Here is a 27,450-nt window from a genome sequence, read left to right on the forward strand (position 1 = left end):
GGCGACCTTCCGGTTACAGATACGCTTCCCAACCCCCTGAGCCACAGTCATTCCATAAATGATGATTTATGGAATAATGAATTATAAATCAGGAATGCTTTTTAATGGAATATCTATGTAGATGTACATCAACATAGACCTATTTCCCATCACCATCACTCTTGTGTGCCAGTGGTGTAACTTCACAGTATTAATGGGTGGAGTAAATGATACCTATTTGATAATGTCAGCAGTGCTGAAACACATGGTATTGTATGAAAATATTTTTGTTATTGCATGCATTTCCATTTCTGTATGAACAAAGTTACAGTTTCACACATTTACTGCTTTTTTTTTTAAATCAGCAGAGCATTTTTCATCATGTGGTAAAATAATTTGAAAAAAATGTCTAATCCTTTTGACTCCATAAACTTTTTGCCATGATCCTGTGTTTATGTATTTGGACATTTTGATTCTATCTTATTTGGATATATCTGAATCCGGTTGTTCAGTCTGACGTCACTAGCCGTGTCTGGGTCTAAACTCCGCTGCAGGTCCATATATCCAACGATCACTATGGCATTACTGAGAGTTGGAAAAACAGTCTAAAGTCTTTCATCTTTAATAAAATGATCAGCGTTCTGCTCTACCAGGTGTAACAATTGAGTTTAACATCCAGGCATCCATGAAAATGGAATTTATGACATTTAACGGAGTTAGAAGTTAGCAGGAAGTTAGCTCGCTAGCTTCTATCTAAATACAATATAGCATGTCCTGACTGCGGGGTTTTGGAAACAAATTAAAACGTACATCTCTGTTATCACTTCCAACATAAATGAAGACAGAAAACGAAACAGCAGTGACGTTTGTAGGGTTACTGAAGTTTGGCTAGCTGGTATATAATGATGTGCTACGTGACCGCTAGCGACACAGCTATGCTAGCATAATATGAACAAGCTAACTTTTTTTCCACTCGATAAAAGTTAACGTGAGTGTTTTCGGTGGTCAGGAACAAATGTAATCGCATGGCAGGGTGCTGTAAAAGGACCAAACTTCAGCCAGGAGAACAACTGAGATAATCCATCCACAATACGAGGTTAGTCATTCATATACTGCTGCATGGGCTGGGCTGTAGTTACATCCTAAGGTTTTAAAAACTGAGCTTAAATAAATGATTAGTGGTAATAAAAGCCGAGGGAGGTCAGCAGTGATCACTGACTGTTTTAGGAGCTTTTTGAGATCAAATATAAGAAAATACAAAACATTAAACATGTTAACAACACAAAATCCATATTAAACGCAGACTACTTTAGACCCGGAAGTAGGATTCGTCGCGTCATCACTGAACAACCGGATAGTTCTGTTGTTCGTTCTACTGTGTTGTAGTAGTAATAAGGAAGTGTGTTTAGGTGCTTTTACTTTGAAAGGGAGCGGGCGGAAGGAGAGACGAGAGAGCGGAGGCAGCCACGAGAAAAGAGAGGAGAGAGAAAAGCGTGCGCGAGATGCTGCTAGCGTCTACAGAGACTTTTTTCCAATGGACAGTGAGGATAAATCATCCCACGCCCACGGCTGAGTAACAGAGCGTGACTGTGAGGTGGTGCAGCCCGGACTGGTTTGCACTGTTGCCTCGAAATATCCCTAGTAAGCGGCGTGCTAACTTGGCTAATCGTAGTTAGCCATAAAGGCGGACTTCGCTGGACGTCACCTGACCTGCATGGAGTGGGAGACTACTGACTGCCAAGGCAGGCCGGTCAGGTTTGCTGCTTAAAAGGAGTAAGCGTGCAGCTCGGCGACCTAAGGGACGGACCTCTCGGCGTGCCGTGAGTGTATTGTGGACAAAAGACTAAGGTTTCCAGGTAGGAGCACCATTTTGTTTTCTTTTAGGACCGTTGGTTCCTACGCACCCTAGCATCGATCCAGGCCTGCACCGAGGGGACTTGGGAAATTGGGTGGTGTGAGAGTGTGTGGGGCCCATTACAGTAAAGAACTGTGTAACTGTTATTATTGTTATATTTTGTCATTGCAAGAGACTTCTTACTTTATTGATTTATTGGGTGTTTACCAAGTCATTCAGTAAACCTGCTTGGTTTAAACATAAGATTTTGTGTCTAGTACTGTTTCTTATCTATAGTTCAAAGTAAGGTAAAAGTGTATTTGTGTGTTATACGTGTGTAAATCAGGGGAACTTTCACTGAGGGCAACTAAGTAAGTTTAAGATAACTAGAACTCAGGGCGTACCCGGCTATAGTGGAGTACACAGTCAGGGGCGCTACATAAAATGGAGGCACCGCTGGGATATTTTGTTGTTTAAGTCTGAAGTTCCCAAACACGTGTATTTTGAGATAAAAGCAGTAACTTTGATATTGTTTGGTCATGGATGTTCAAGCTATGCACTCTGAGTTGTTCGAGGAGCTTCAGGAATGGAGTCGTGGAGAGACCTTAGATGAGGCTCACACACTGATGGTGCTTACTCCCAAAGGAGTGGAGCTAGACCAAATAGAGCACACTCTGGAGAGTGTTAAAGCTTTGGGTCGAGTGTGGGTCAGAGGCCGGAGATACAACAAAGCGCTTGATAGGCTAACTGTCCTGTGTGAAACCAAAGAGAAAGTAGATGCCACAAGAATCCCACCTGAAGTGTACCCTACGGGGGCTGGTGAGCCGTGGTCCATCATAGTGACAGCTGAAGCTTCGCCTCGTGAGGATTTTTCCCAGAGTAAATCGAAACGCGGGGCAGAGGCACAGGAGAATGGTAATGGTAACAGAGTCGATAATCCGTGCTGTGGGCGATTTGTTGGCAAAGATGGAGAGACCCTCCAGTGAAGGCAATAGTTATTGTAACACCCCTTTCAACACTTGGGATACAGATTTAAATGGTTACCTGTGTGTTGGGCCAATAGCTGAGGTTCGACTACTGGAGCAGAGTGGATGACTAATGAAACGCTCTGAGAACTTGGTTTGATCAATTTGTATTCACAATTAAAGAATCTTACATACATACAATGAAAACAATAACAGTGCATGAAAGGAAAAATTGGGCCCAAGTCATGGAAAATAATAAACAAAACACACACAACCCCGGGGGATTTGACTCAGTCTCTCTCTCGTGTCAGCCGACACCCTTAAGTGTGAGTCCAGCAATGAGGATTCTCTTTGCAGGATGTGCAAAGGAGGAATGACGTGCAAATCTGTCCTACCACTTTAGTAGAGTTTGTACAGTTCACAGTTCGTCCAAAGAATTTAGTTCTCTTCTTAAAGCAATCATCTCAAGGATCCTGGAGGGGTGGCTCGCCATCTTTGGACTGGATCATCACTGAACTGTACTCCCAAGTAAAAAAAACCTGACGCAGAAGAATCCGAGCAGTAACAAACTCTTTTCTGGTTAACAACAATTTCTAGATAGCTTATTTCCACCGTACAGTCCGACTGGATAAAAACAACCACGCTTTCCACTTGGAAAAAACGGACTTTTCTTCCTCTCCCTCTCTCCTGATATCCATAGCTGCTATGCAGTGAACGGCAGGAGGCGGTACTTCCCCCTGTATACTTCAAGGACCATCAGGACATTATAGACATCTTCTATTTTATTAATTCTCAACAAAATAATTTAACTTAATAAAACTTAACAGTGAACTCAAAATACTAACATCACTCATAACACACTAAAACCCTTAGTAACACTCCAGGGTTACATTATCGTAGACTCAGAATGTTCTCGGGCACAATACCAACACCAGTTGGAGAAGAGACATTCGAACAGTGGGTTGAACAAGCACACCTAATGGTGGAGGAGAGTGACAGTTCTGCTAAAGAAAAGAGGCGCAGAATCATTGAGTCTTAAAGGTCCAGCACTAGCGGTGGTGAAAGCTGTAAGGACAGCTGATCCTGATATTAGCCCAGAACAATTTCTAGAAGCTGTTACAAAAGCTTTTGGCAGTGCTGAGACGGGTGAGGATTTGTACTTTGCTTCTCGGTTACTACAACAGCAACTGCAGGAAAAACTATCCGACTTTCTGAGGCGATTAGAGCAGTCGCTGAGCAGGGTAGTGAGTTGTGGTGGAATTGAAGCCCACCGTGTTGATAGGACAGGAGTAGAACAGCTCCTTAGGGGTGCCGTGTACTCCGACATGATGTTAGTGCAACTCAAGCTGAGAGACAGGAAAGAAACCCCACCCAGTTTTGTAGAGCTCTTAAGTGAGATCAGAAGTGAGGAGGAGTATGAAGCCTCCCGGGCTAAATTGCATCTGGTAGCACACAAAGTCCAAACACAATCAGAACAGGACAACAGACAGATTGAAATTCAGAATCTGAAAACTGAGATTCGAGAACTGAAGTCTATGGTCTCATCCGTGGTAAACCAGTCATGCCCCGCACCAAGAGAAGTTGCAGAGCCTGTTCCAACAAGCAAGACTGACGGTGTAGAGAGTTCAGCAGATGGCGAAGTGGTTGCGCTGAGAAAACTGGTTAAAAGGTTGCAGCAGAAGCTGGACGCCAGAGAGCAAAGGTCTGTTGTGTCCTCTCCAGTTTTGAGAGTGGAGCCGTACAGGTCTGGTCTGAACTCTGCACGGACAGGTAGCACCAGTGATAAAGAAAGCAACTTTTGTTACCGCTGCGGAAAAAATGGGCATTTTGCTAGTAAGTGTGGAAATGCCGCAAACCAGGCCAAGGTTATCCAGAGGTTCATTCAGTCACGGAAAAAGCCCAAACGACGGGAATCATATCCCAAACCCCCTGATGCAGGTGATACCGTGTGTTCAGTTAAGAGGAGTGAAGTAGTCATGCTAGAGGACAGAGGGATCCCTAAAGGTTTGATAGGTCCATCTAATGTAAAGCAAGTCAGAGTGAATGGTGAACCGTGCAATGCTTTGTTAGACAGTGGGTCAAGAGTAACCATTATTTTTGAGAACTGGTATAAGGAGCACTTGTCAGGTGTCCCAGTTTACCCAGTTTCAGGTCTGGCCATCTGGGGTTTGAGTGATTCTAGTTACCCTTATCTCGGCTATGTCGTTGTGGATGTGGAATTTCCCGAGCAAGTCAAAGGAGGTCACGAGACCATTTCGGTCTTAGCTTTGATCTGTCCCAACTCCAGAGGTCCGGACCTCTGGAGTTGGGACCCCATGATCATAGGCACCAATGCCTCCCTTTTCCAGAGATTGGCCACCTTGTGCCAGGACACCGTAGGCGTGAGTAGCGTGCAGACTGTAAGCCAAACAGCTGGAGTTTTAACCCCACCAGCTCCTGTGGAGATCCCTGTAGAGGATGAGGGTGGAGTAGGCTGGGTGAAGTGGGTTGGGCCCAGCTCCCTGTCACTCCCAGCCGGTCAAAGCTGTCATGCTATATGCCGGGTGGAGCTAGAACAACCACTCAGCAAAGGCATATTAATGGTGGAAGCATCCCCAACCATTCCGTTGCCAGCTGGCATGCTGCTGCAGCCCATGGTGTTGTCTAGCTCTGCGCTGGAGGTAGACCATTTTGTTGTGGCAGTGCAGAATCAGTCTTCCCGGGATATCGTTCTCCCAGAAAGGACCGTTATGGGTCAGTTGTGTACGGTTGATACTGTAACTGCAGCAGTTGAAGTCTGTTCAAAAAAGGGGAAAGATCAGAGAGAGCTAGATCCCCTTCTCATAAATTTTGGCGACTCACCTTTGCCAAATGAATGGAAAGAGCGGCTCCGACAGAAGTTGTCCAAGAGGGCTAATGTGTTTACCCTCAGTGAGTGGGATGTCGGTCTGGCAACGGGAGTAGAGCATCACATTCGGATGTCAGACTCCAGACCATTCCGCGAACGGTCACGGCGTCTTGCACCAGCTGACATTGACGATGTGCGCAGACACATACAAGACCTATTACAAGCTGGCATTATCAAGGAATCTCGCAGTCCTTATGCCTCTCCCATTGTCATTGCCAGAAAGAAAAATGGCAGTATCAGGAATGTGCATTGACTATCGAACACTAAACCGTCGAACCATTCCTGATCAGTACACCACTCCCCGCATCGATGATGCACTTGATTGTTTGTCAGGGAGTAAGTGGTTCTCTGTCCTGGACCTTCGCAGTGGCTATTACCAGATACCCATGGCGGAGGAGGACAAAGAAAAGACCGCGTTCATTTGTCCGTTGGGTTTCTATCAGTTTGAGAGAATGCCCCAAGGTATCACAGGGACACCCTCCACTTTCCAGAGATTGATGGAGAAGGCAGTAGGGGACATCAACCTCCTGCAGGTACTAGTGTACCTCGATGACTTAATAGTCTTTGGCAGGTCCCTGGAGGAACATGAGGAGCGACTTTTGAAGGTGCTAGACAGACTGGAAGAAGTGGGATTAAAACTCTCATTGGATAAGTGCCAATTCTGTCAGCCGAAAGTGAAGTATGTGGGACACATTGTGCCTGCAGAGGGTGTTGCCCCCGATCCGAGTAAAGTAGAAGCGGTTACTAAATGGCCGGCGCCCACAGATTTGAAATCCCTGCGATCTTTCCTGGGGTTCTGCGGCTACTATCGCCGCTTCATAGCTAACTATGCTTCCATTGTAAGGCCACTCACAGAACTCACTAAAGGCTATGCCCCTACGCAGCGCAGTAAGAAAGGCCGGGCAGGACAAGGAAAAACCTACTTGAAGGAATCAGAGCCCTTTGGGAGTAGATGGGATCAGTCGTGTGTTGATGCTTTTCACCACATCATTCAGTGTCTGACCACTGCCCCTGTGCTAGCCTTTGCCAAGCCATACACCCTTCATGTGGATGCCAGTCTGAAAGGTCTTGGGGCCGTGTTGTACCAAGAGCACCCCCAGGGGCTGCGGCCCGTGGCTTTTGCCAGCCGGAAATTGAGCTGCCCCGAACAGCGGTACCCAGTGCACCAGTTAGAGTTCCTGGCTTTGAAATGGGCCGTCGTGGACAAATTCCATGACTATTTGTATGGCGCAAAGTTTACTGTGAGCACTGATAACAATCCGCTGACGTATGTCCTTACCACTGCAAAGCTAAATGCAACAGGGCACCGATGGCTGCACCAGATGAGCAGCAAGGGTCCCATGGACTTGGTTTGCATGGATTTTCTGTCTATGGAGCCAGACTCCAAGGGGATAGGTAATGTCTTGGTGGTAACTGACCATTTTACCCGGTACGCACAGGCTTTCCCCACCAAAAACCAAAAAGCCACCACGGTTGCCAAAGTGTTGGTGGACAAATATTTTGTGCACTATGAATTGCCTGCCAGAATACATTCTGACCAAGGACGAAACTTCGAGAGCCGGTTAATCCGTGAGCTCTTGCAGTCATTGGGTATACGGAAGTCTCGGACAACTCCCTATCACCCCCAGGGGGATCCGCAACCCGAGAGATTCAATCAAACCTTGTTGTCAATGTTAGCGACACTAGGGGATGAGAAGAAGCGAACTTGGAGTCAGCATGTAGGGTCACTAGTTCATGCCTATAATAGCACAAAGAGCGATGCCACAGGGTATTCTCCCTATTTTTTGATGTTTGGGATGGAGGCTAGGTTTCCCGTGGATGTTTGTTTTGGAGCATCTCCTGATGTGTCATGCGCCGTGGTGCGCGGGCACGAAAGGATCCAGGCGCAGACTCCGAGCTAACAAAAAGACACTTTATTAAAACAACGAAAGGCGACCCGGGGAAAGTAGAGAGCAAAACAGAAACTAAAAATCCGGGGAAACAATGACACGAGGAAGCCGGGATCGGGACGGCGGGGGGCTGCAATAGAAAGGGGAGATGATTACTAGGGAGCCAGGAAGCGGGGAGAACATATCAGGACTGAGTTAGAGTAGGGGCTTACGATAGAACGGAACCGTGGGAGCTCGGGAGGGAAGTGTGGCAGTCCGTGGGGGCAGGAAGTCCGTGGAATGGCGAGTGGGCCAGGTGAGCGCCGCGAGATCCAGTTGAGCCGGAGGACAGGCAGGTAGCAGACGCCGAGTAGAAATCTGGACAGAAGTAGGCAGGTTAAACAAAGTTCCAAGCAGAAGAGAATGCACACTTTTCGTGGAAGTCTGGTTACCACTGTGGGGATGACTACGGACTGGCGTGGAGCATCCGTCAGCGCCGGATTAAGTGGATCTCCGTGTAATCACCGGGATGGAGAGCAGGTGTGCTAGTGATGGCCCAGCCCGGGGGTGTGGCTACCCGAGCATCACGCATTCCACAGACCATGACATGATGGAGCTGAGGAGAAGACTCATTCACAGTATGTGACGGACTTGAAACAGGATTTGCAGAGAGCTTATCCATTAGCCAATGAGGCTGCTGATAAGGTACACAAGAGAAACAAAAGAGCTTTTGATCGACGAGTCAGTTTCCAAGCCTTGGAAGTGGGAGACAGGGTACTCCTTAAGAATCTGGGGTTGAAGGGGAAACATAAGTTGGAAAGCAAATGGAACACTGTACCACATGTGATTGTGGGAAAACTGCCCAACCTACCGGTGTATAGGGTGAAGCCACAAACGGGTCAAGGTAGTGTGAGAACCCTACACAGAGATCATTTGTTACCGATTGGGACAGAAGTAAGACTGCCAGAAGGCATGGCCAGAGATGAAGTGCCAGCGAGACCACAGACTCGCAGGATGGGAAAAGGAAAAGAGAGGGTAGAAAGCAGAGACATGAGTCAAGACACTGGGGAGTCGACTGGACCGTCAGATGTAGAATACGAGAGGCCACATGCCTGGTACAGAGACTGTGTGGAGAAAGTGTTGAGGGAGGAGTCATTTAGTGACAATTCTCCATTGGCATCGGAGGATGACGCTCAAGCTATGTTTCTATCTGAGGGCAATGCCAAAGAGTCTCAGGAGGAAGCAGATGACATTGGTGATGTAAAGAACACCGATACAGAGTCAGAAGAGGAGAAGCAAAGACCTCTCTCAAAGAGGTCTAGGGGAAGACGGAGTATTGGAAAAGAGGTCAGCAAATGCCTTAGGTCAGGGACGACTGGGACGAGAAGAATAAAGCCAGTTTTGAGACTGTCCTACGATGAACCAGGGAAGGCTAGTCACCAACCTATTACTATTGTTCACAGAGGGGTTGTGATAAAGTTGGGGAATGTGTAAATGAAAAAAAAAAGTGAAGTTCTAAAAGTGTCTGTTATACATTCAAGATGTGTGGAGTTTTATTTGTTTTCAGTCGCCTTGGGAGATGTCTGATGAGGAACTCCAGACGATTAGAAGGGGGAGGATGTGGCCCGGGTATATTTTATGGGGCTAAGTTTTATTTCCAGTTGGATATATCTGAATAGTTCTGTTGTTCGTTCTACTGTGTTGTAATAGTAATAAGGAAGTGTGTTTAGGTGCTTTTACTTTGAAAGGGAGCGGGCGGAAGGAGAGACGAGAGAGCGGAGGCAGCCACGAGAAAAGCGTGCGCGAGATACGGCTAGCGTCTACAGAGACTTTTTTCCAATGAACAGTGAGGATAAATCATCCTACGCCCATGGCTGAGTAACAGAGCGTGACTGTGAGTTGGTGCAGCCCGGACTGGTTTGCACTGTTGCCTCGAAATATCCGTAGTTAGCGGCGTGCTAACTTGGCTAATCGTAGTCAGCCATAAAGGCGGACTTTGTTGGACGTCACCTGACCTGCACGAAGTGGGAGGCTACTGACTGCCAAGGCGGGCCGGTCAGGTTTGCTGCTTAAAAGGAGTAAGCGTGCAGCTCGGCGACCTAAGGGACGGACCTCTCGGCGTGCCGTGAGTGTATTGTGGACAAAAGACTAAGGTTTCCAGGTAGGAGCACCATTTTGTTTTCTTTTAGGACCGTTGGTTCCTACGCACCCTAGCATCGATCCAGGCCTGCACCGAGGGGACTTGGGAAATTGGGTGGTGTGAGAGTGTGTGTGTGTGTGGGGCCCATTACAGTAAAGAACTGTGTAACTGTTATTATTGTTATACACTGAACAAAAATATAAACGCAACACTATTGTTTTTGCTCCCATTCTCCATGGGATGGATGTAGAGACCTAAAATTCATTCCAGATACACAATATAACCATCCCTCCCAAACAGTGGTCACAAATCAGTCCAAATGTGTGGTAGTGGGCACATCTGCTATATTGAGATAATCCATCCCACCTCACAGGTGTGCCACATCAGGATGCTGATCTGACATCATGAGTAGTGCACAGGTGTACCTCAGACTGCCCACAACAAAAGGCCACCCTGGAATGTGCAGTTTTTTGCGCTATTGGGGGTCTGGGGACCCAGAACCGGTCAGTATCTGGTGTGACCACCATTTGCCTCATGCAGTGCAACACATCGTCGCATGGAGTCTATCAGATTGTCAATTGTGGCCTGTGGAATGTTGGTCCACTCCACTTCAATGGCTGTGCGAGGTTGTTGGATATTCGTGGGAACTGGTACACGCTGTCGTATACGCCGGTCAAGCACATCCCGAACATGCTCAATGGGTGACATGTCCGGTGAGTATGCTGGCCATGCAAGAACTGGGACATTCTCAGCTGCCATCTGCCCTGAACAATGTGAACCATGATTCATCCGTGAAGCGCACACCTCTCCAACGTGCCAGACGCCATCGAATGTGAGCATTTGCCCACACAAGTCTGTTACGGCGACGAGCTGGAGTCAGGTCAAGACCCCGATGAGGACGACGGGCATGCAGTTGAGCGTCCCTGAGACGGTTTCTGACAGTTTGTGCAGAAATTGTTTGGTTGTGCAAACCAATTGTTCCAGCAGCTGTCTGGGTGGCTGGTCTCAGACGATCTTGGAGGTGAACCTGCTGGATGTGGAGGTCCTGGGCTGGTGTGGTTACACGAGGTCTGCGGTTGTGAGGCCGGTTGGATGTGCTGCCATATTCTCTGAAACGCCTGTGGAGACGGCTTATGGTTGAGAAATGAACATTCAATGCACGGGCGACAGATCTGGTTGACATTCCTGCTGTCAGCATGCCAATTGCACGCTCCCTCATTGCTTGTGGCATCTGTGGCATTTTGCTGTGAGACAAAACTGCACATTCCAGGGTGGCCTTTTGTTGTGGGCAGTCTGAGGTACACCTGTGCACTACTCATGATGTCAGATCAGCATCCTGATGTGGCACACCTGTGAGGTGGGATGGATTATCTCAATATAGCAGATGTGCCCACTACCACACATTTGGACTGATTTGTGACCACTGTTTGGGAGGGATGGTTATATTGTGTATCTGGAATGAATTTTAGGTCTCTACGTCCATCCCATGGGGAATGGGAGCAAAAACAAAAGTGTTGCGTTTATATTTTTGTTCAGTGTATTTTGTCATTGCAAGAGACTTCTTACTTTATTGATTTATTGGGTGTTTACCAAGTCATTCAGTAAACCTGCTTGGTTTAAACATAAGATTTTGTGTCTAGTACTGTTTCTTATCTATAGTTCAAAGTAAGGTAAAAGTGTATCTGTGTGTTATACGTGTGTAAATCAGGGGAACTTTCACTGAGGGCAACTAAGTAAGTTTAAGATAACTAGAACTCAGGGCGTACCCGGCTATAGTGGAGTACACAGTCAGGGGTGCTACATGCAGTTCAGTTTACGTTCCTGGTTTTGGCTCTTTTAGTTTTGTTTCTGCTTTGTGTAATATTTGTATTTTGTGGTCTTTGTTTTGTCGTCTAGCCTTTAGGTACCTCTTACCATGTTTGTTTATCTCTTGTCCCTGTGTTTTATGTTCCCTCCTGTTACCCTGGTCTGTTGTGTCCCCTTGTCAGGTTACTCCCAATCCTAATGTCAAGTTCATGCATCTTAGTCTGTTTCTCAGTGTTGTTACTTCCTCTTTTATTTTGACAGTCTCTTGTCCTGTATACATCTCATGTGCTGGTAGTGTGTAAGTAGTTTCAGCTGTTCTTCCATCTGTTGCGCATCCTCTCATAATCGCATGTATTTAAGTCCTCAGTCTCCCTTCGATCTTTGTCATGTCATCTCCGTCTGCTGTGTCTGCTCTTTTCTTTTCTTTTGTTCCATGTTCACTCCTAGTCGTTAATTCCAAGTTTCTTAGTCCTAGCTTCCAGTTTATCTTTTGTTTGTTTCTAATGCTTCTAGACAACAGTTTTACCCTCAATCTGTATTTCTTAAAAAATCATAAATCCCTTATAATGAATGACTCAATCATTTATGATGAATTTATTGATATGTAACCTATATGCAGTTCTTTTTGACAGGTAGTGCATTTGTTAAGATTGCAAATTAACAACAATGGTGGAATTACCACAGATAACTATAATGCATGACTGGACTATCTGGACTGTGACTTACCTCAGTAAAACAACTCTACCCTTTGAACCCACCGCTAAGTCAGGCAGTTCATCACCACTCTGGTCAAAAGACGACTGACTGATTGACAGGCCAAAGAACTTCAGTCCTGACTGGACCTCAGAGCCAGTTATTTTCTGTGTATATGAAAACATTTTAATTAATTAAGCTGCAGATTGTATATTGATAAATACGTTTAGTCATCTTTTTGAATTCCTCGATGTTGTGTACCTGTGAGTACGTATGACTGATTCTTCCTCCTCCTTCACTGTGGAATATGTAGATGCTGCCTTCACCATTATTCTCCAATGGTGCTCCAACTGCCAAATCCCTGAATCCATCTGAGTTTAGATCAGGCAGCACAGCAAGAGAAGAGCCGAACCTTCCTTTGACAGCTGCACGTCCTCTTAGTACTAATGGATCATCAAAATTACACTCCACAAACTAAAAGCAGGAGAGTGAATATTATATGATCATTAGGGAAGTTGACAAATAAACTAATTCATTTAATTGAAGTGGATAAAACTTTGATTTACCAAAACAGTTAGTCTGCAAACATAAACTCTTCCCTCTCTATCAGGCTCCGTGTACATTGGGGCTGATATGAAGATTAGATCAGTGATATCATCGTCATTTATGTCCATGACACACACCTCTGCCCCGAAATATTCACCAGTCTGATACTGTGTAAGAAACACATTATTGATGAAAATAATCGCATAAAGCCAAATGACAACAATTTGTATTTAAGAAAGTATTTACTACCAGTTAATAATCCCATTCAGTTTGGTCTTGCTGTAAGTACATACCTGTGATGCCAACGGCTCAATTGTTTGGTTTTGAAAGCTTTCTCTGTTAACAGCGACCACAGCTCCTCTGTGTTTATATCTTGGAGCACCAACAATTGTCAGGGAACCACTTTGGGTTTTAGCAGTTGCCATGGAGTAACCTAGAATTTAGGTAGGCAAAAAGAGAAGATAGATATAAAATCTGATATACGTATTTGTGTGAAAGAATTACAGCAGAGCTGTGTATATACATGATTACATGTGTATGAGTTAGATTGTTAAAGCTGTAATATTCTTACCAAGATAACTGTTAGGCTCCAAAGACACATCCTCATATGTTTTCAGCTTCTCCCCTCCAGTTGTGTATTGCACGTAGCCTCCCTTCCACTGGTTTGCACCAACAATAGACATCTGAATTCCCTACAGTGCAGACAGGAAATACATTTTATATACAATTTATTTTACCTTTAAAATCTGGACTCTTGTTTTTATAAAAAGTGTTTGAATCTCTCTTTCTATGACTAGACTGTCTGGTGAGTTTCAGGTAGTTTTAATTACCTCGGGCACAATAACTGCACTGAATCCCTCCTGAGACATTTCCATATTCAGAGAGACTCCACCGGTTTGAGATCCTGTAATAATATAAAATATAAAAAGGTTTATTTATAGACACAACGCAACGCATTACACTAGTAATTTAGTGTAATGATATCTGTTTATTATAAAGGTGCCTCAGTAGTTATTTTTCATTTCACCAATACTTCGTGAAATCGACCTTTAGCCTCAAGCAATGATACAATAATGCAATGTAACATTTACAGAAATTTTATCAAAGCTTGCTAAATGTTAAATATATAATTTACCTTCAATGGAAAAAATTTTGTCCTGCAAACTCTGCCGGATTATTTCAAGTGCGTTGAAGTTCTGCACTTGAAACACGTGATTGCCTGAGGGAGACGATGCAATGGTGCGTAGTTCTTTTTTTGCTTCAGGCTGAATAAATGCATTCCCCACCTAGGGTTGTTTAAAACATGTGTTTACATTTAATGCAAAATTATTTACTGATTTTATTAAAACTTTAATACAGTTTAATACAAAGATTAATACAGTCTGTTTAATACAGACATTAATACAATATCCATTATTAATTTAGCTTTTTTATTTATTGAAATTTATTGAAATTAGATACCACTCATAACTCATAACAGCCATTGCCTCAAGGCGCTTTATATTGTAAGGAAGACCCTACAATAATACATACAGAGAAAAAACCAACACACATATGGCCCCCGATGAGCAAGCACTTTGGGAAGGAAAAACTCCCTTTTAACAGGAAGAAACCTCCAGCAGAGCCAGGTTCAAAGAGGGATGGCTATCTGCCATTCAGATGCAGAGAGGTCTATTAACACATAGTGAGTGAGAAAGGTGACTGAAAAAGAAATAATCAATGCATCATGGGAATCCCCAGCAGCCTACATCTATTGCAGCATAACTAAGGGAGGATTCAGGGTCACCTGATCCAGCCCTAACTTTATGCTTTAGCAAAAAGGAAAGTTTTAAGCCTAATCTTGAAAGTAGGGATAGTGTCTGTCTCCTGAATCCAAACTGGAAGCTGGTTCCACAGAAGAGGGGCCTGAAAACTGAAGGCTCTCCCTCCTATTCTACTTTTAAATAATATAGGAACAACAAGTAGGCCTGCAGTGCAAGAGCAAAGTTCTCCAATGGGGTGATATGGTACTATAAGGTCATTAAGATAAGATGGAGCCTGATTATTTAAGACCTTGTTTGTGAGGAGCAGGATTTTGAATTCAACAGGAAGCCAGTGAAGAAACCCAATAGAGGAGAAATTAACATTAACAATAGTGTAAAAACAGTGTGATGATACGGCCCAGATTTCCATGGTTTCTGTGTAGGTGGCTCATTACTTTGCTCCATATACTGTAGGAACATGTGACTGTAGTCTAATAAATAACCAAAACACATTATTAGTATAAATTTTAAACATTATGCAGGTTTAAATAATGGAGGTACTTACCCCAATAGCAAATCGAACAATGTTTTGATTCCCTGCTTGCTGTGCTGCATTTCCCAGGTCATACCGGTCATTAGATTGTCCATCAGTAATTACTATCAAGACTTTCTTCACATCTGGTCTGGAACCTCTTTGTGGTGTGAAAACATTGTTTCTGTCAAATTAAAAATAAACAAATCTAATTTCAACATAAAACATGTTTTTACAGTGCACATTTTGATCATAGAGTAAATTGCATGAATGATTGTTATTTTGGCATGCATCCATCTGTTTTGTATTATCGCTCATGGACATTTTAGTATTTTCGCAATTCTTGCATCAGTCAATACAGAAATTATCTGCACAGGAAGTCTGTCCAGATGATTTAACTGTAGTGCTTCAGTAATATCATTGCAACCCTTACACAACATGTCTGATGGCTCGAGCTGTATGAGTAGATCCCCCCAGCTGTGTGATTCCATCGATTTCAGTCTTTAGTGATCCAGATGAGGAAAATTTCTTGAAATAAAAATGAACCCGAGGTAACGAGGAAAACTGGGAAACAGAAAACTGAAGAAAGGGAGAAACAATATAAAAAAATATAGAATAGCCTTTTTTTATGGAGATAAATGAAAAGCAGGTGAAACTATTTGTGTCTGTAATACGATATAACTGACAGGTAGTACAGTGTCTTACCTGTGCATCAACTGACAGAAATGCCTGGATTAGATCTTCCACAAACGTCGTCATTGTTTGAAAATCAGGGACAGATACGCTGCCTGAACCATCCAACAGAAAAGCAATGTCTACTTGTGTCGGGCACACTATCAAATAAATGAATTGAAATTGATTATTTTAGGTGAATTTTAACATTTTAGCAAATCTACTATGAATACCCACATATTTAGACAATTAGTCTTTTATAAGAAGAAAGAAAAGAAGAAATTAAGATTAAGATATTAAATTAGTTTAAATGAGTCTTAAAACTGCTTACAGAAGCCTAATTTAGTTATTTGTAGCCTTGATTTTTGCATTCAGTTCTAATTACTTGTATTTTCTTCCTGTATTACAGTCATAGAAACAGCATTGTGTTCAAACTTATAACACTAAAAGAAAGACCCTCTGTACTGTATGTTCTTGTTACGGTTGGAATTTGTGTTACTGTGAGCGACAGTAGCCTCATGTTTACGTTGTTCTTATGTAACAGGAATACATCGTGATGTAACACACAGCAACACAAATGATTTTCTCCAGGAAAACCATAATACATTACTTATTTGCATACAGAGCTTTAAAGAAGTCGTAAGTAGCTTTAGAGGGAAGTAAACTTCTCTGTCTCCTTTTAATTTTTTCCTCCAAAGATCTTGTGTGTATGTACTAGTCTTCTTGCATTTTGTCATGCATTGCATAACCCAAACAACCAGGCTTAGTTTCATTTTTGTAATGAATTTGAAATCAAAGGGTGTTTTTGTATTTGTTTTTCAAATAACACTTTCATTTTACATGCAGATATGGTTATTTCATTCTGAATAACCCATATGGAAAAGATATATATAAACCTTATAAAGTTTGTATCTGTCTTGTGTGAAACTTGTATGAAAAGCATATAAGTTTAGAATTAAATACATTTTATGCTGTAGATTTAATCTTGGCTAGCTCAAATTTTACCAGCATTTGTTTCAGTGTTGATGGATTCAGGTCAAATTAGTCCAGAAAAGCTCTTTGGATAAAACTATAATACAATTAATCCAAACAGACAATCTGAAATAAGGCTTAGAGGGGAAAACTGTAAACAAACAAAAAAATAATCAACAAATCATACAACTTATACTTATATTCATCTATGAGTAATCACATCTCACACAAACATAATTTTCTATTTACTGTTTCTGATTAACCCTTAATTGCTGGAATATATAAGAGAAGTCTTGAGACAGTTTCAGTTGATTTAGTAAGACTATGTTCAAGTAAAAATGCAAGAGATTTTTATTAAGGAGGCACCGGGACTCTAATTATTAAGGGCACATTTTCACAAACTCCATTTATTGTTACCGTCTGGAGAAGAAGGTACAGGTGGTCCAAATGTATTAGATCGGTCCATGTGAAAACACACACCGTTGTACATGGTGATACTTTTGCAGTCCCTTGGAATTGTTGGACCACACACCTGAGAGGAGACAAAGTCAAGTTCCCATAAAGTCCCATAAACATCGGTTCAATCCTTATAAAATCAACCAAAACTGAAAAAAAAAAAAAATCTCACACGATCCAGCAGAATATGTAGATTTTAAAAAATTACTTCAGTCTATTTAAAGCCATTCAAATGTGTCCCTTAATGCTATTAAAAAATCCATGTTAGAGGCCACCAAAGTAACTGTCACGACCGCGCTGGCAGACGTGTGGAATTGGAGAAAGGACCCAAAATGCGGCAGCTCTGGTGCAGATGAGTATTTATTTAACAAAAGAAAATACAAACAGCAAAGGCGTGGGTGAAGGTGAAACAGGAAAACCTAAACTGGGTAAAACTAACAAAACAAACCAGAAACGAAGATGCAGGGAGGTCCGGGGAAATACATACGGAGAGACGCAGGGAGACCGAGGGGAAGCAACACAGACGAACCAGCAATTACTAAGACAGAAAATACAACTTAAATACACTCAGAGAACACAGGGAGATTACACACAGGTGGGAAACACAGCTGGGAGTGATTAACATGACGAGACTAGGGAGGCAACTGAAAACACTCACATAAGATGCAGACCATCACAATAAAACAGGAACTTACACATGAAAGGACACAAACTAAGAAACGCGGACTAGATACAGGAACACACGGGGGGAACAGGGTAAACACTAATCAGAGGAAGAGCAGAACCAAAATCGTAAAGAGAAAAACACAAAACGCTGGGTCAAAAGGACCCAGGATCATGACAGTACCCCCCCTCCAAGGGCGGATCCCAGACGCCCAAAGACACGAAAACAAAAAGCCCCCCCACGGGCGGGCGGCGGGGGTCCAGGACGGAGGGCCAGAAACAAGGCCACAAAAACAAAAGGTCCACCAAAAGCACAGGAGCACAGGGGACAGGTCGCAACTCCTCAGGGGGCCGGCCCGGAGGCCGACAGCACAGGAGGCCAAAACAGAAGATTTCAGGGGGACGGCCGTGCGGAAGGCAACGGCGGCGACGAAGGAGACGGCGGAGCAGTTCAGGGGGCCGGCCGCGCGGAAGGCAGCGGCGGCGACGAAGGAGACGCCGGAGCAGTTCAGGGGGCCGGCCGCACAGAAGGCAGCGGCGGCGCTCCAGTGTCAAGCGCACTGGCTGAGGCCCGGTGGGCACAGGACCAGACGAGGCAGGACCAGGCGATGGCGGGGCCGGACCAGGCGAAACACAGGAAGAAGCCGGACCAGACGAGGATGTAGACTCGGATGAAGCCGGACCAGACGAGGATGAAGACTCGGATGAAGCCGGACCAGACGAGGAAGGACCAGAGGATGAAGACTCGGATGAAGCCGGACCAGACGAGGAAGGACCAGAGGATGAAGACTCGGATGAAGCTGCAGCAGGCGAGGATGATGATGAAGCTGCAGCAGGCGAGGATGATGATGAAGCTGCAGCAGGAGACTGAACGGGCCCCACGTACCCTCCAGCGGAGACAGGAGGCTGAAAGGGCCCCTCGGACCCTCCAGCGGAGACAGGTGGCTGGACGGGCCCCTCGGACCCTCCAGCGGAGACACGAGGCTGAACGGGCCCCTCGGACTCTCCAGCAGAGACAGGAGGCTGGACGGGCCCCTCGGACCCTCCAGCGGAGACACGAGGCTGGACGGGCTCCTCGGGCCCTCCAGCTGACGAGGCATGAGGCTGGACGGGCTCCTCGGGCCCTCCAGCGGACGAGGCAAGAGGCTGGACGGGCTCCTCGGGCCCTCCAGCGGAGACAGGAGACGAAGGCCGGAGCGGTCCCTCGGACCCTCCAGCGGAGACTAGAGACGAAGGCCGGAGCGGTCCCTCGGACCCTCCAGCCGAAGCCAGCACAAAGCCAGCAGGCACGGAGTCCTCTGGCAAACACGAAGGCAATGGGTGCTGTGCTGAGCACTGGCCCTGCTCAGACAGCACTGACACGGAGTTGTTCTCTGAGGGCTGCCTAATCTTCAGGGGTCCAGAATCATGACAGTAACCCCCCTCCAAGCGCGGATCCCAGACGCCCAAAGACACGAAAACAAAAAGCCCCCCCACGGGCGGGCGGCGGGGGTCCAGGACGGAGGGCCAGAAACAAGGCCACAAAAACAAAAGGTCCACCAAAAGCACAGGAGCACAGGGGACAGGTCGCAACTCCTCAGGGGGCTGGCCCGGAGGCCGACAGCACAGGAGGCCAAAACAGAAGAGTTCAGGGGGCCGGCCGTGCGGAAGGCAACGGCGGCGACGAAGGAGACGGCGGAGCAGTTCAGGGGGCCGGCCGTGCAGAAGGCAGCGGCGGCGCTCCAGTGTCAAGCGCACTGGCTGAGGCCCGGTGGGCACAGGACCAGACGAGGCCGGACCAGGCGATGGCGGGGCCGGACCAGGCGAAACACAGGCAGAAGCCGGACCAGACGAGGATGTAGACTCGGATGAAGCCGGACCAGACGAGGAAGGACCAGAGGATGAAGACTCGGATGAAGCTGCAGCAGGCGAGGATGATGATGCAGCTGCAGCAGGCGAGGATGATGATGAAGCTGCAGCGGGAGGCTGAACGGGCCCCACGGACCCTCCAGCGGAGACAGGAGGCTGAAAGGGCCCCTCGGACCCTCCAGCGGAGACAGGTGGCTGGACGGGCCCCTCGGACCCTCCAGCGGAGACACGAGGCTGAACGGGCCCCTCGGACTCTCCAGCAGAGACAGGAGGCTGGACGGGCCCCTCGGACCCTCCAGCAGAGACACGAGGCTGGACGGGCTCCTCGGGCCCTCCAGCGGACGAGGCATGAGGCTGGACGGGCTCCTCGGGCCCTCCAGCGGACGAGGCATGAGGCTGGACGGGCTCCTCGGGCCCTCCAGCAGAGACAGGAGACGAAGGCCGGAGCGGTCCCTCGGACCCTCCAGCGGAGACAGGAGACGAAGGCCGGAGCGGTCCCTCGGACCCTCCAGCGGAGACTAGAGACGAAGGCCGGAGCGGTCCCTCAGACCCTCCAGCCGAAGCCAGCACAAAGCCAGCAGGCACGGAGTCCTCTGGCAAACACGAAGGCAATGGGTGCTGTGCTGAGCACTGGCCCTGCTCAGACAGCACTGACACGGAGTTGTTCTCTGAGGGCTGCCTAATCTTCAGGGGTCCAGAATCAGCTGGGGACTGAGACCTAGCCTCTGGGGAAGCCCTGGAGTGGCAAGCTGTGCCAACGGCAGCTAAACCATGAAAAGCCCCCTGAGGTGAAATTAAACTTTCTCCCTGCATGGAGTGAGTGTGTATGATCAGTAACACTGGAGCTACGGGGGCCTGAGCTACAGGCGGCACTGGAGCTACGGGGGCCTGAGCTACAGGCGGCACTGGAGCTACGGGGGCCTGCTCTACAGGCGGCACTGGAGCTACGGGGGCCTGCGCTACAGGCGGCACTGGAGCTACTGGGGCCTGCGCTACAGGCGGCACTGGAGGCTCTGGAAACTGAACTGAAACTGACACTGGAGACCGAGCAGAAAGTGACACTGGAGACCGAGCAGAAAGTGACACTGGAGACCGAGCAGAAAGTGACACTGGAGACTGAGCTGAGAGGGGCTGCGGGGTAGCTAACCAAGCTGAGAGTGGCTGCGGGGTAGCTAACCGAGCTGAGAGTGGCTGCACAGGCGATAAGCAGCTCGCGTTGACATCCGCCACACAAAACACAGCCCCTGAATGAACAGTCACAAAGTCTGGAACACACACAGAGTCCTCACTCACCACAGCCGGTAAATTAGAAGTCCGAACGTCCGGCTGTGGGGTGGCGCCCCGGCGGGCCGGGCAAGACCACATCCGGCGAGTCGGGCAGTGAGGCAGGAGTGGCTGAGAGAAGGTGTGGTGTGAGGTGGAGAAAGGCCTGTATGGTCGGGGAAAGCGATTCCAATAGCCATGGCAGGCCGAAAAAGAGCCGTTACAGCCGATTTTCCACTGCGCGGCGAAGCTCTTCCGGGGGGGTGTTCCAGCCATAGGCTGAGAAGATTCTCCACAGTGAAAATGATATCGTCCTTTAGCTCCTCAGAAGGGTTGCAAGCTGCTGGGTCCATATTGGCTGGTTCGTACTGTCACGACCGCGCTGGCAGACGTGTGGAATTGGAGAAAGGACCCAAAATGCGGCAGCTCTGGTGCAGATGAGTATTTATTTAACAAAAGAAAATACAAACAGCAAAGGCGTGGGTGAAGGTGAAACAGGAAAACCTAAACTGGGTAAAACTAACAAAACAAACCAGAAACGAAGATGCAGGGAGGTCCGGGGAAATACATACGGAGAGACGCAGGGAGACCGAGGGGAAACAACACAGACGAACCAGCAATTACTAAGACAGAAAATACAACTTAAATACACTCAGAGAACACAGGGAGATTACACACAGGTGGGAAACACAGCTGGGAGTGATTAACATGACGAGACTAGGGAGGCAACTGAAAACACTCACATAAGACGCAGACCTTCACAATAAAACAGGAACTTACACATGAAAGGACACAAACTAAGAAACGCGGACTAGATACAGGAACACACGGGGGGAACAGGGTAAACACTAATCAGAGGAAGAGCAGAACCAAAATCGTGAAGAGAAAAACACAAAACGCTGGGTCAAAAGGACCCAGGATCATGACAGTATCTGGGGTGTGTAAAAAAAATTTTGTGCATATATGTTTTTAAATAACATTTTTCCTCAAACCTTTTTAAGTTTTCAGGCCTATAAACACATTTAGTTTTTAATGCAGCTTAAATATGTAAAACTTGAATTAAAAAGAAACATATTCAAATTAAGGAGACAAAATTTTGCATTGACTTCTATTTCATTCAATATGCTGAAGTTATTGTAAACCCTGATTCTGTGAAGGACAGGTGGGAGGCACACTGGTTTTTCATGGGATGACCTTCATGCAACAATAACAAGACATTTAAGGATAGAGGATGTTGCTCCTCAGTGTTTTTAACAAAGTTCTCATAGTGTCTGCAGTTCAGTAACTCACCACAGTGTTTTGTGTCGCGGGATCGCTTTTCATTGTCAGACCAAGAGACATGTTTACTGCAAAATCGGGTGCTGTATTGAAAGTGTATTGAAAATTTAAATACTAATAAAAGGCAATTGAAAGGAAAAAAACAAGACTTAAATCGATGACTGCAAAGAACCATGACTGAAACACTTCCCCATTTGATATGACAAGTGTTAGACATCGAAACTTCTCTTCACTGTAAACCAGGATGTATAACAGGCAGCTTTAATATCAATGCAAATAGGATTCAGTTTCACTATTGCTTCATTTTAAAGTTTTAAATAATTACAAAAGAAACATTTTAACAATAACATTATTAATAACATTGACTTCTTTGCTTATTTTACTTCATAATTTGGCAAGATAATATTAGTTTTAAAGTCTCGATGTTATAAACAAAGATATTTACTTATTGTGATTTGAGTTAAACAAGTTTCTGTGCTAGCGTCTGTGGGAAATTTCTTTGATGTCAACATGGTTACTGTCAGAGTTTCATCACATTTGGTTACCTACCTTCAATTTGGATATTTTGGCAGTTTGGGGAAGATGTGGTGCAGCTATATACTTTTCCTCTTCCATTTTGTGAATACTGTTCAAGGGGAGCACTGACGAGCAAACTGAGGAAATAAATTCAGACAATGATGAAGTCTAGAGTGCAAACTGTGGTTAAATAAACCCCATATGTTTCCTGTTAAGAAGTATTATATCCTTGTCTGTTTATTACTGTGGGCCTTAACAGAAATGATTGTTAAAACTGCAGTTATAGATCGACATCCAACATAACAATGTATGATGTGACTTACTCTGATTGTCTTTGAACCACCTGGTATCCAAAACCAGCAGCAGAGTTATTCAGGGCCTTCCATGCCACGGGATCAATATTGAAACAAAGTGCAGCATTTAACACTGAGAATTCAAGAAGAAGGAAGAACATCTGTAATTTTATTTAAAGCCACTGTAAAGGATGATAACATGGTTATATTATCTCTAATTCGAATCACATATGAGGAACTCCATACAGTGTATGTGTTAGTTTGATTCCACCTCTTGAATCCAGTCACAGCTTTCCACAGTTACCACTAGAGAGCATCAAAGTCAGATACTAGATTTGAACACTGGCAGGTAATTATTCACTTGAAAAACATACTTAAGATTTTATTATGGAATTAGTTTTGTGTCTTTGATTCTTATATCTTACTCCATCTGTCAAAAGCAAAATACTGACACTTAACTTAAAGACGTTAAAGATGTCGTTGCTATACTATAGTATGAAAAACTATTAATATACTGTATACATTTGCTTATTTTACAGTACTAAAAATTGAACTGTGTAGAGAATGTCACTGGTGTGCATATTCCTCTTTCCTCCTGAACTGTTTGTCAGATTCATCAATACGTGCCACACCCATTCACAAGTAACAAAAAAGTGTCTGTGGAAGTTGATACTGCGAATGTAAATGCCCAAAGAAAGAAATTAAAATCATTAGCATGTGATTGCTTTGGATACTAAAAATACTACAGAGAACCTAAAATGATTTCTTCTATGACTACTGTCCAGTAAAAATCGTGTATTGTTGCGATCCTACAGCTGTCCGGTTGTTTATTTTTGCCACACAAATAAAGCCTTCCTTTTATGGACATGCTAAGAGTAGTCAAAACGTCACATAGTGCTAACGCTTTTTTGTTTCCTGCTTCATGTCACAGTATTCAACAATGACAGTGTCATGATTTCAAAGTTTTGCGAAACCTATTTTGAAATACATTTCATAACAGTGGTACGCCCTCAAGTTCTGCTTTTCCTTATTGTCACAAGTTTTGATATTTTTAAAATCAGTTAAAGAAAAAATGTACTTCTTCACTTGTTTGCTTTTTTTCATATGTGCATTTATATTTTTCAGGTGTATTTAAATCTGAATATATACTAGTGTTCAATTAAAAAATAAAATAAAACAAACATTAAAAAATAAAAATAAAGAATTTAAAAAATAACCACCTGTAGCAAAGGTGAGTGCAGGGTCATGAATACGTTGGATGGATGAAGTATGACGTCACAGTGGTGTAAAATGTTCTGTTTTTTGTAGCCCTGCACAAGGTAGTAAGGCAGATATGATAAATTTATTATCTCTGTATCTTAAATCCAGTTTTACCATTTTCTAATGGTTTATAATCAAGCGTTTAGTTTGTTTCAGTAAAACTATTTATGAAAGACTTTTTCAATCAGTGAATTTCAACAACAAAAAAAATATGCTATTTACAGCTAGAAGCTAACTGAGCTAATCGCACATTTAATTTGTATTAGCAGAGGCTAAAACGCAAATACAGTAACGACCATCACTAAAGTATTTCTGGATGATATTATTTCACTACATGGTTTATAGTCCTTGCTGGTTTTTAATACTACAGTTTTTTCATTAAAAATGTTGCTGTCTTGTGTGTATTTAGTTGGAACACTTATAGCTTTAATTTACTTTTCGTTTGTTCAAAGGCCTGTAATGTTTTCAATATTTTCACCCATTTATTATTACAGAATGAAAAATCAGGAGGCACAAAACTTGTCTTACCTGATGAGAACAGTGTAGCATGAATTATCCAGTCCATTGTGTTAGTCCCATGAAAAATAATTCAAGCGTTTGTTTGGGGGGTTTGTTTTTTGTTGAGAACACACTGAGCAGTTGAGTGTTCTGCTGAAAGTATCACAACAGTTGTTGAAACCAAAATGCAGAAATCATAGGGTGTGATAACAAATGTAAGGCAACCATTTAAAGCAATTCTTTGGCAGGAGGAGTCACAATGATGACAGCACTGTCAGTAGTAGACAAAGGTGGCAAAATACCGACGTTCCTTGCTTAAATAAAAGTACAGATACTAGTGTTAAAAATAGTCCAGACTTAAATAAAAGTGAAAAAGTACTGGCTCTGAAATGCACACAAAGTAGAAAAGTAAAAGTAGCTCCTTGAAGAACATTTCTACCACCTCTTTTTATTGAAATATTGCTAACCGAACCTTATACTGCATTTATGTGATAGAACATAAATTTTATTTAAGTCTAAACTTTAATTCTAATAAAGGAATTATATTTCACAATAATTTCAGTTGAGAGGGTCAGTAGATTTTCTCAGTGTCCCAGCTGTGATCAGGCTGTGACCTGAATTCAACAAGAATTCAACAAGATGTCCTGGTTGATTTTCATCCTCTACACTAACACCGTTTATGCTGTCTTTATATTCTACACTATCGGCCCGAGTCTTGCCTTAATCATGTGTTGTGCATCTTGTAGCATGGGGTAACGAGAAGCGATTAACACCTCACGACCAGCTCCCGATCATCAACCGTATGGTCACAAGAAAATCAAGCCTGTTTGAAGTCCTGTTGCCCCTCATGAGGGTATCAATGCAACCTCTCAGACTGCGCACGCACAAACACAGAATAGAAGTGAAACAGATGGAGTAGCACGGCAGTGCAGCGTGTGATCTGGACACAAGTGATGGAGGCACAACTTGTAGAACATTAGCAAGCTCATCCGAGCCTTTTCGATGTGGCCTCACAAAATTATCACGGCTGCACCAACCGTGAAAAGAGATGGACATTGCTGCTCAATTGCAGCTGCCTGGTCAATGTTTTTCAAAGTTGATGGTGGTGTGTGTGTCTGTGTGAGTGAAAGACAGAGAAGGAGAGCGAGAGACAGATTTTGTGTTATAAGCTTCATATTATCACTTCATGTTATAGACGCAGTGTGAGCACTCAGGTCGCATCAGAGCATTGGGCTGTATAGTGTGAGACCCTGCATCATGACCAACAAACTTCTAATCCCTGCAATTCAATCGTACAGTTTGAGCAGGAGCTGACCAACGCGACTGAAAAAAACCGAACAGTGTATGCCCAGCTGACTTTTCTTTTTTTTCTGTTTAGGGTCAAATTGGTTTGATGTGTCAAGGTCCACAGTGACATGAAATAATAACTCTCCTCAAATGCATCAAACCTAAAGTAACGAGCCCGTTTTGACGTAAGGAGTAGAAAAACACTGGGAGTGAAAGTCAAAAAGTTGTCAGAAAAATAAATACTCAAGTACAGAAATGAATTGTCTGTACTTCATTATTTCCCACCTCTAGTAGTAGATAATATGCTGCATGTTTTAAAAGGTGATTAATTTAATACTGCCTAGATTTCAAAATTTTCTTAATACTCAAGAATTTGGAAAATTGTAATTTCATTCTTTAGGATGATATTCCAGGCTCTGATGCTTTAAGAATAAAGATATATAATACAAGACTTGATCTGTGTTTTGTAATACAAGTTGAGAAAGAGCACAGAGGTTGAAGAGGCCACTACCCTCTTACACATCTAGACCTTTCTTCCTTCTTTTTTCTAGTCTTGTAAGATGCATCAGTCTAACCTGGCTGCTAAGACATGTGATAGCCAGGTCAAATATTTTTAGCATATTGTTTCTCAATGTAAGATTGCAATTGCTGAACCACACCTTTCTTTGAGTACAGCTAGTTTGATATTCTAGCAAACATTTTTTTTAAAATACATGTGCATAAAATGTTTTGATTTTAGGTTGAAATGTTACATTTAAGTAAAAAGCAGCACAATCTCATTTTTGACATTTATTTTGTTACTGACACAGATGGTGTGGATATTTAAAGCTGTGCTCATTTTTCCTTAAACCCAGCTGCTATATAATATCTCCATCTGAAAACCCACTCCAGACTTTAGAGGGCATTTGAACAATAATAAGTTTGTTATTCAACTGAAAATATTGGCAAATTTACTTTTACGAAACTGTAAATTTAAGAGCAAAACTTTTAATCAATGAGGTTGCCGGCCTGTTTCCTGCCACATATTATCTATCTGTTTTTATAAAACAGTACTGTGGTGGTAATGTGCAAATCAATATTAACACTTAGTAAACAGATTTGTTATTTCATTTCTTCATCGACATCTTAAACCTGTCTTGGCAGAACTTTGGTTTTTACTGAAGTGAACTGGTTCTGTTTTATTATATAAATCATAGGGCAGTTAGAGCCCTCTAACTCCCTCTAACTATGATTGAAGCATCACAATAATTTGCCCGTTTAGTACATCTACCCTATAGCATACAAAATTTAATGTATCTAATTTTCTTATATTTCCCCTGTGCTGTCTACTTCTTCTTTCCTTTTACATTTCTAATGTTTCATGAATTCTTGCATTCCTTGGCTTCACTCCTTGTGTTTGCAGTTTTTCTCAATCGATTGGAGTCAGTTCTAACCACTCTTCATGCAGTTCTC

The 27,450-nt window shown here is 44.1% G+C and overlaps 1 protein-coding gene across 2 annotated transcripts in view; it reads right to left on the reverse strand.

Annotated features, from left to right (window-relative positions):
- Window positions 1–25,747, reverse strand: part of LOC146663510 (integrin alpha-M-like) — a 36,148-nt gene extending 10,401 nt beyond the window's left edge. The window contains exons 1-15 of one of the 2 annotated variants that reach the window (XM_085416246.1): window positions 24,742–25,747; window positions 22,984–23,086; window positions 22,694–22,797; window positions 22,157–22,227; window positions 17,054–17,168; window positions 15,698–15,825; window positions 15,426–15,571; window positions 15,026–15,176; window positions 13,854–14,004; window positions 13,549–13,622; window positions 13,290–13,410; window positions 13,012–13,151; window positions 12,739–12,885; window positions 12,434–12,646; window positions 12,206–12,339 (exon numbers count right to left, since the gene is read on the reverse strand). In XM_085416246.1, coding sequence (XP_085272372.1) covers window positions 12,206–12,339; window positions 12,434–12,646; window positions 12,739–12,885; window positions 13,012–13,151; window positions 13,290–13,410; window positions 13,549–13,622; window positions 13,854–14,004; window positions 15,026–15,176; window positions 15,426–15,571; window positions 15,698–15,825; window positions 17,054–17,168; window positions 22,157–22,227; window positions 22,694–22,797; window positions 22,984–23,086; window positions 24,742–24,778 — 1,835 coding nt within the window. In that variant the 5' untranslated portion in view covers window positions 24,779–25,747. Of the gene's footprint in view, window positions 1–12,205; window positions 12,340–12,433; window positions 12,647–12,738; window positions 12,886–13,011; window positions 13,152–13,289; window positions 13,411–13,548; window positions 13,623–13,853; window positions 14,005–15,025; window positions 15,177–15,425; window positions 15,572–15,697; window positions 15,826–17,053; window positions 17,169–22,156; window positions 22,228–22,693; window positions 22,798–22,983; window positions 23,087–24,741 lie in introns of those variants that run through there. The other variant, XM_085416247.1, reaches the window with a different exon arrangement.
- Window positions 25,748–27,450: the final 1,703 nt, after the last annotated feature.

Source organism: Rhamphochromis longiceps, linkage group LG8 (assembly GCF_057381845.1).
Source record: "Rhamphochromis longiceps isolate RC_006_pf linkage group LG8, R_longiceps_female_GT1.1, whole genome shotgun sequence".
In the NCBI taxonomy this organism is placed as follows: domain Eukaryota; kingdom Metazoa; phylum Chordata; class Actinopteri; order Cichliformes; family Cichlidae; genus Rhamphochromis; species Rhamphochromis longiceps.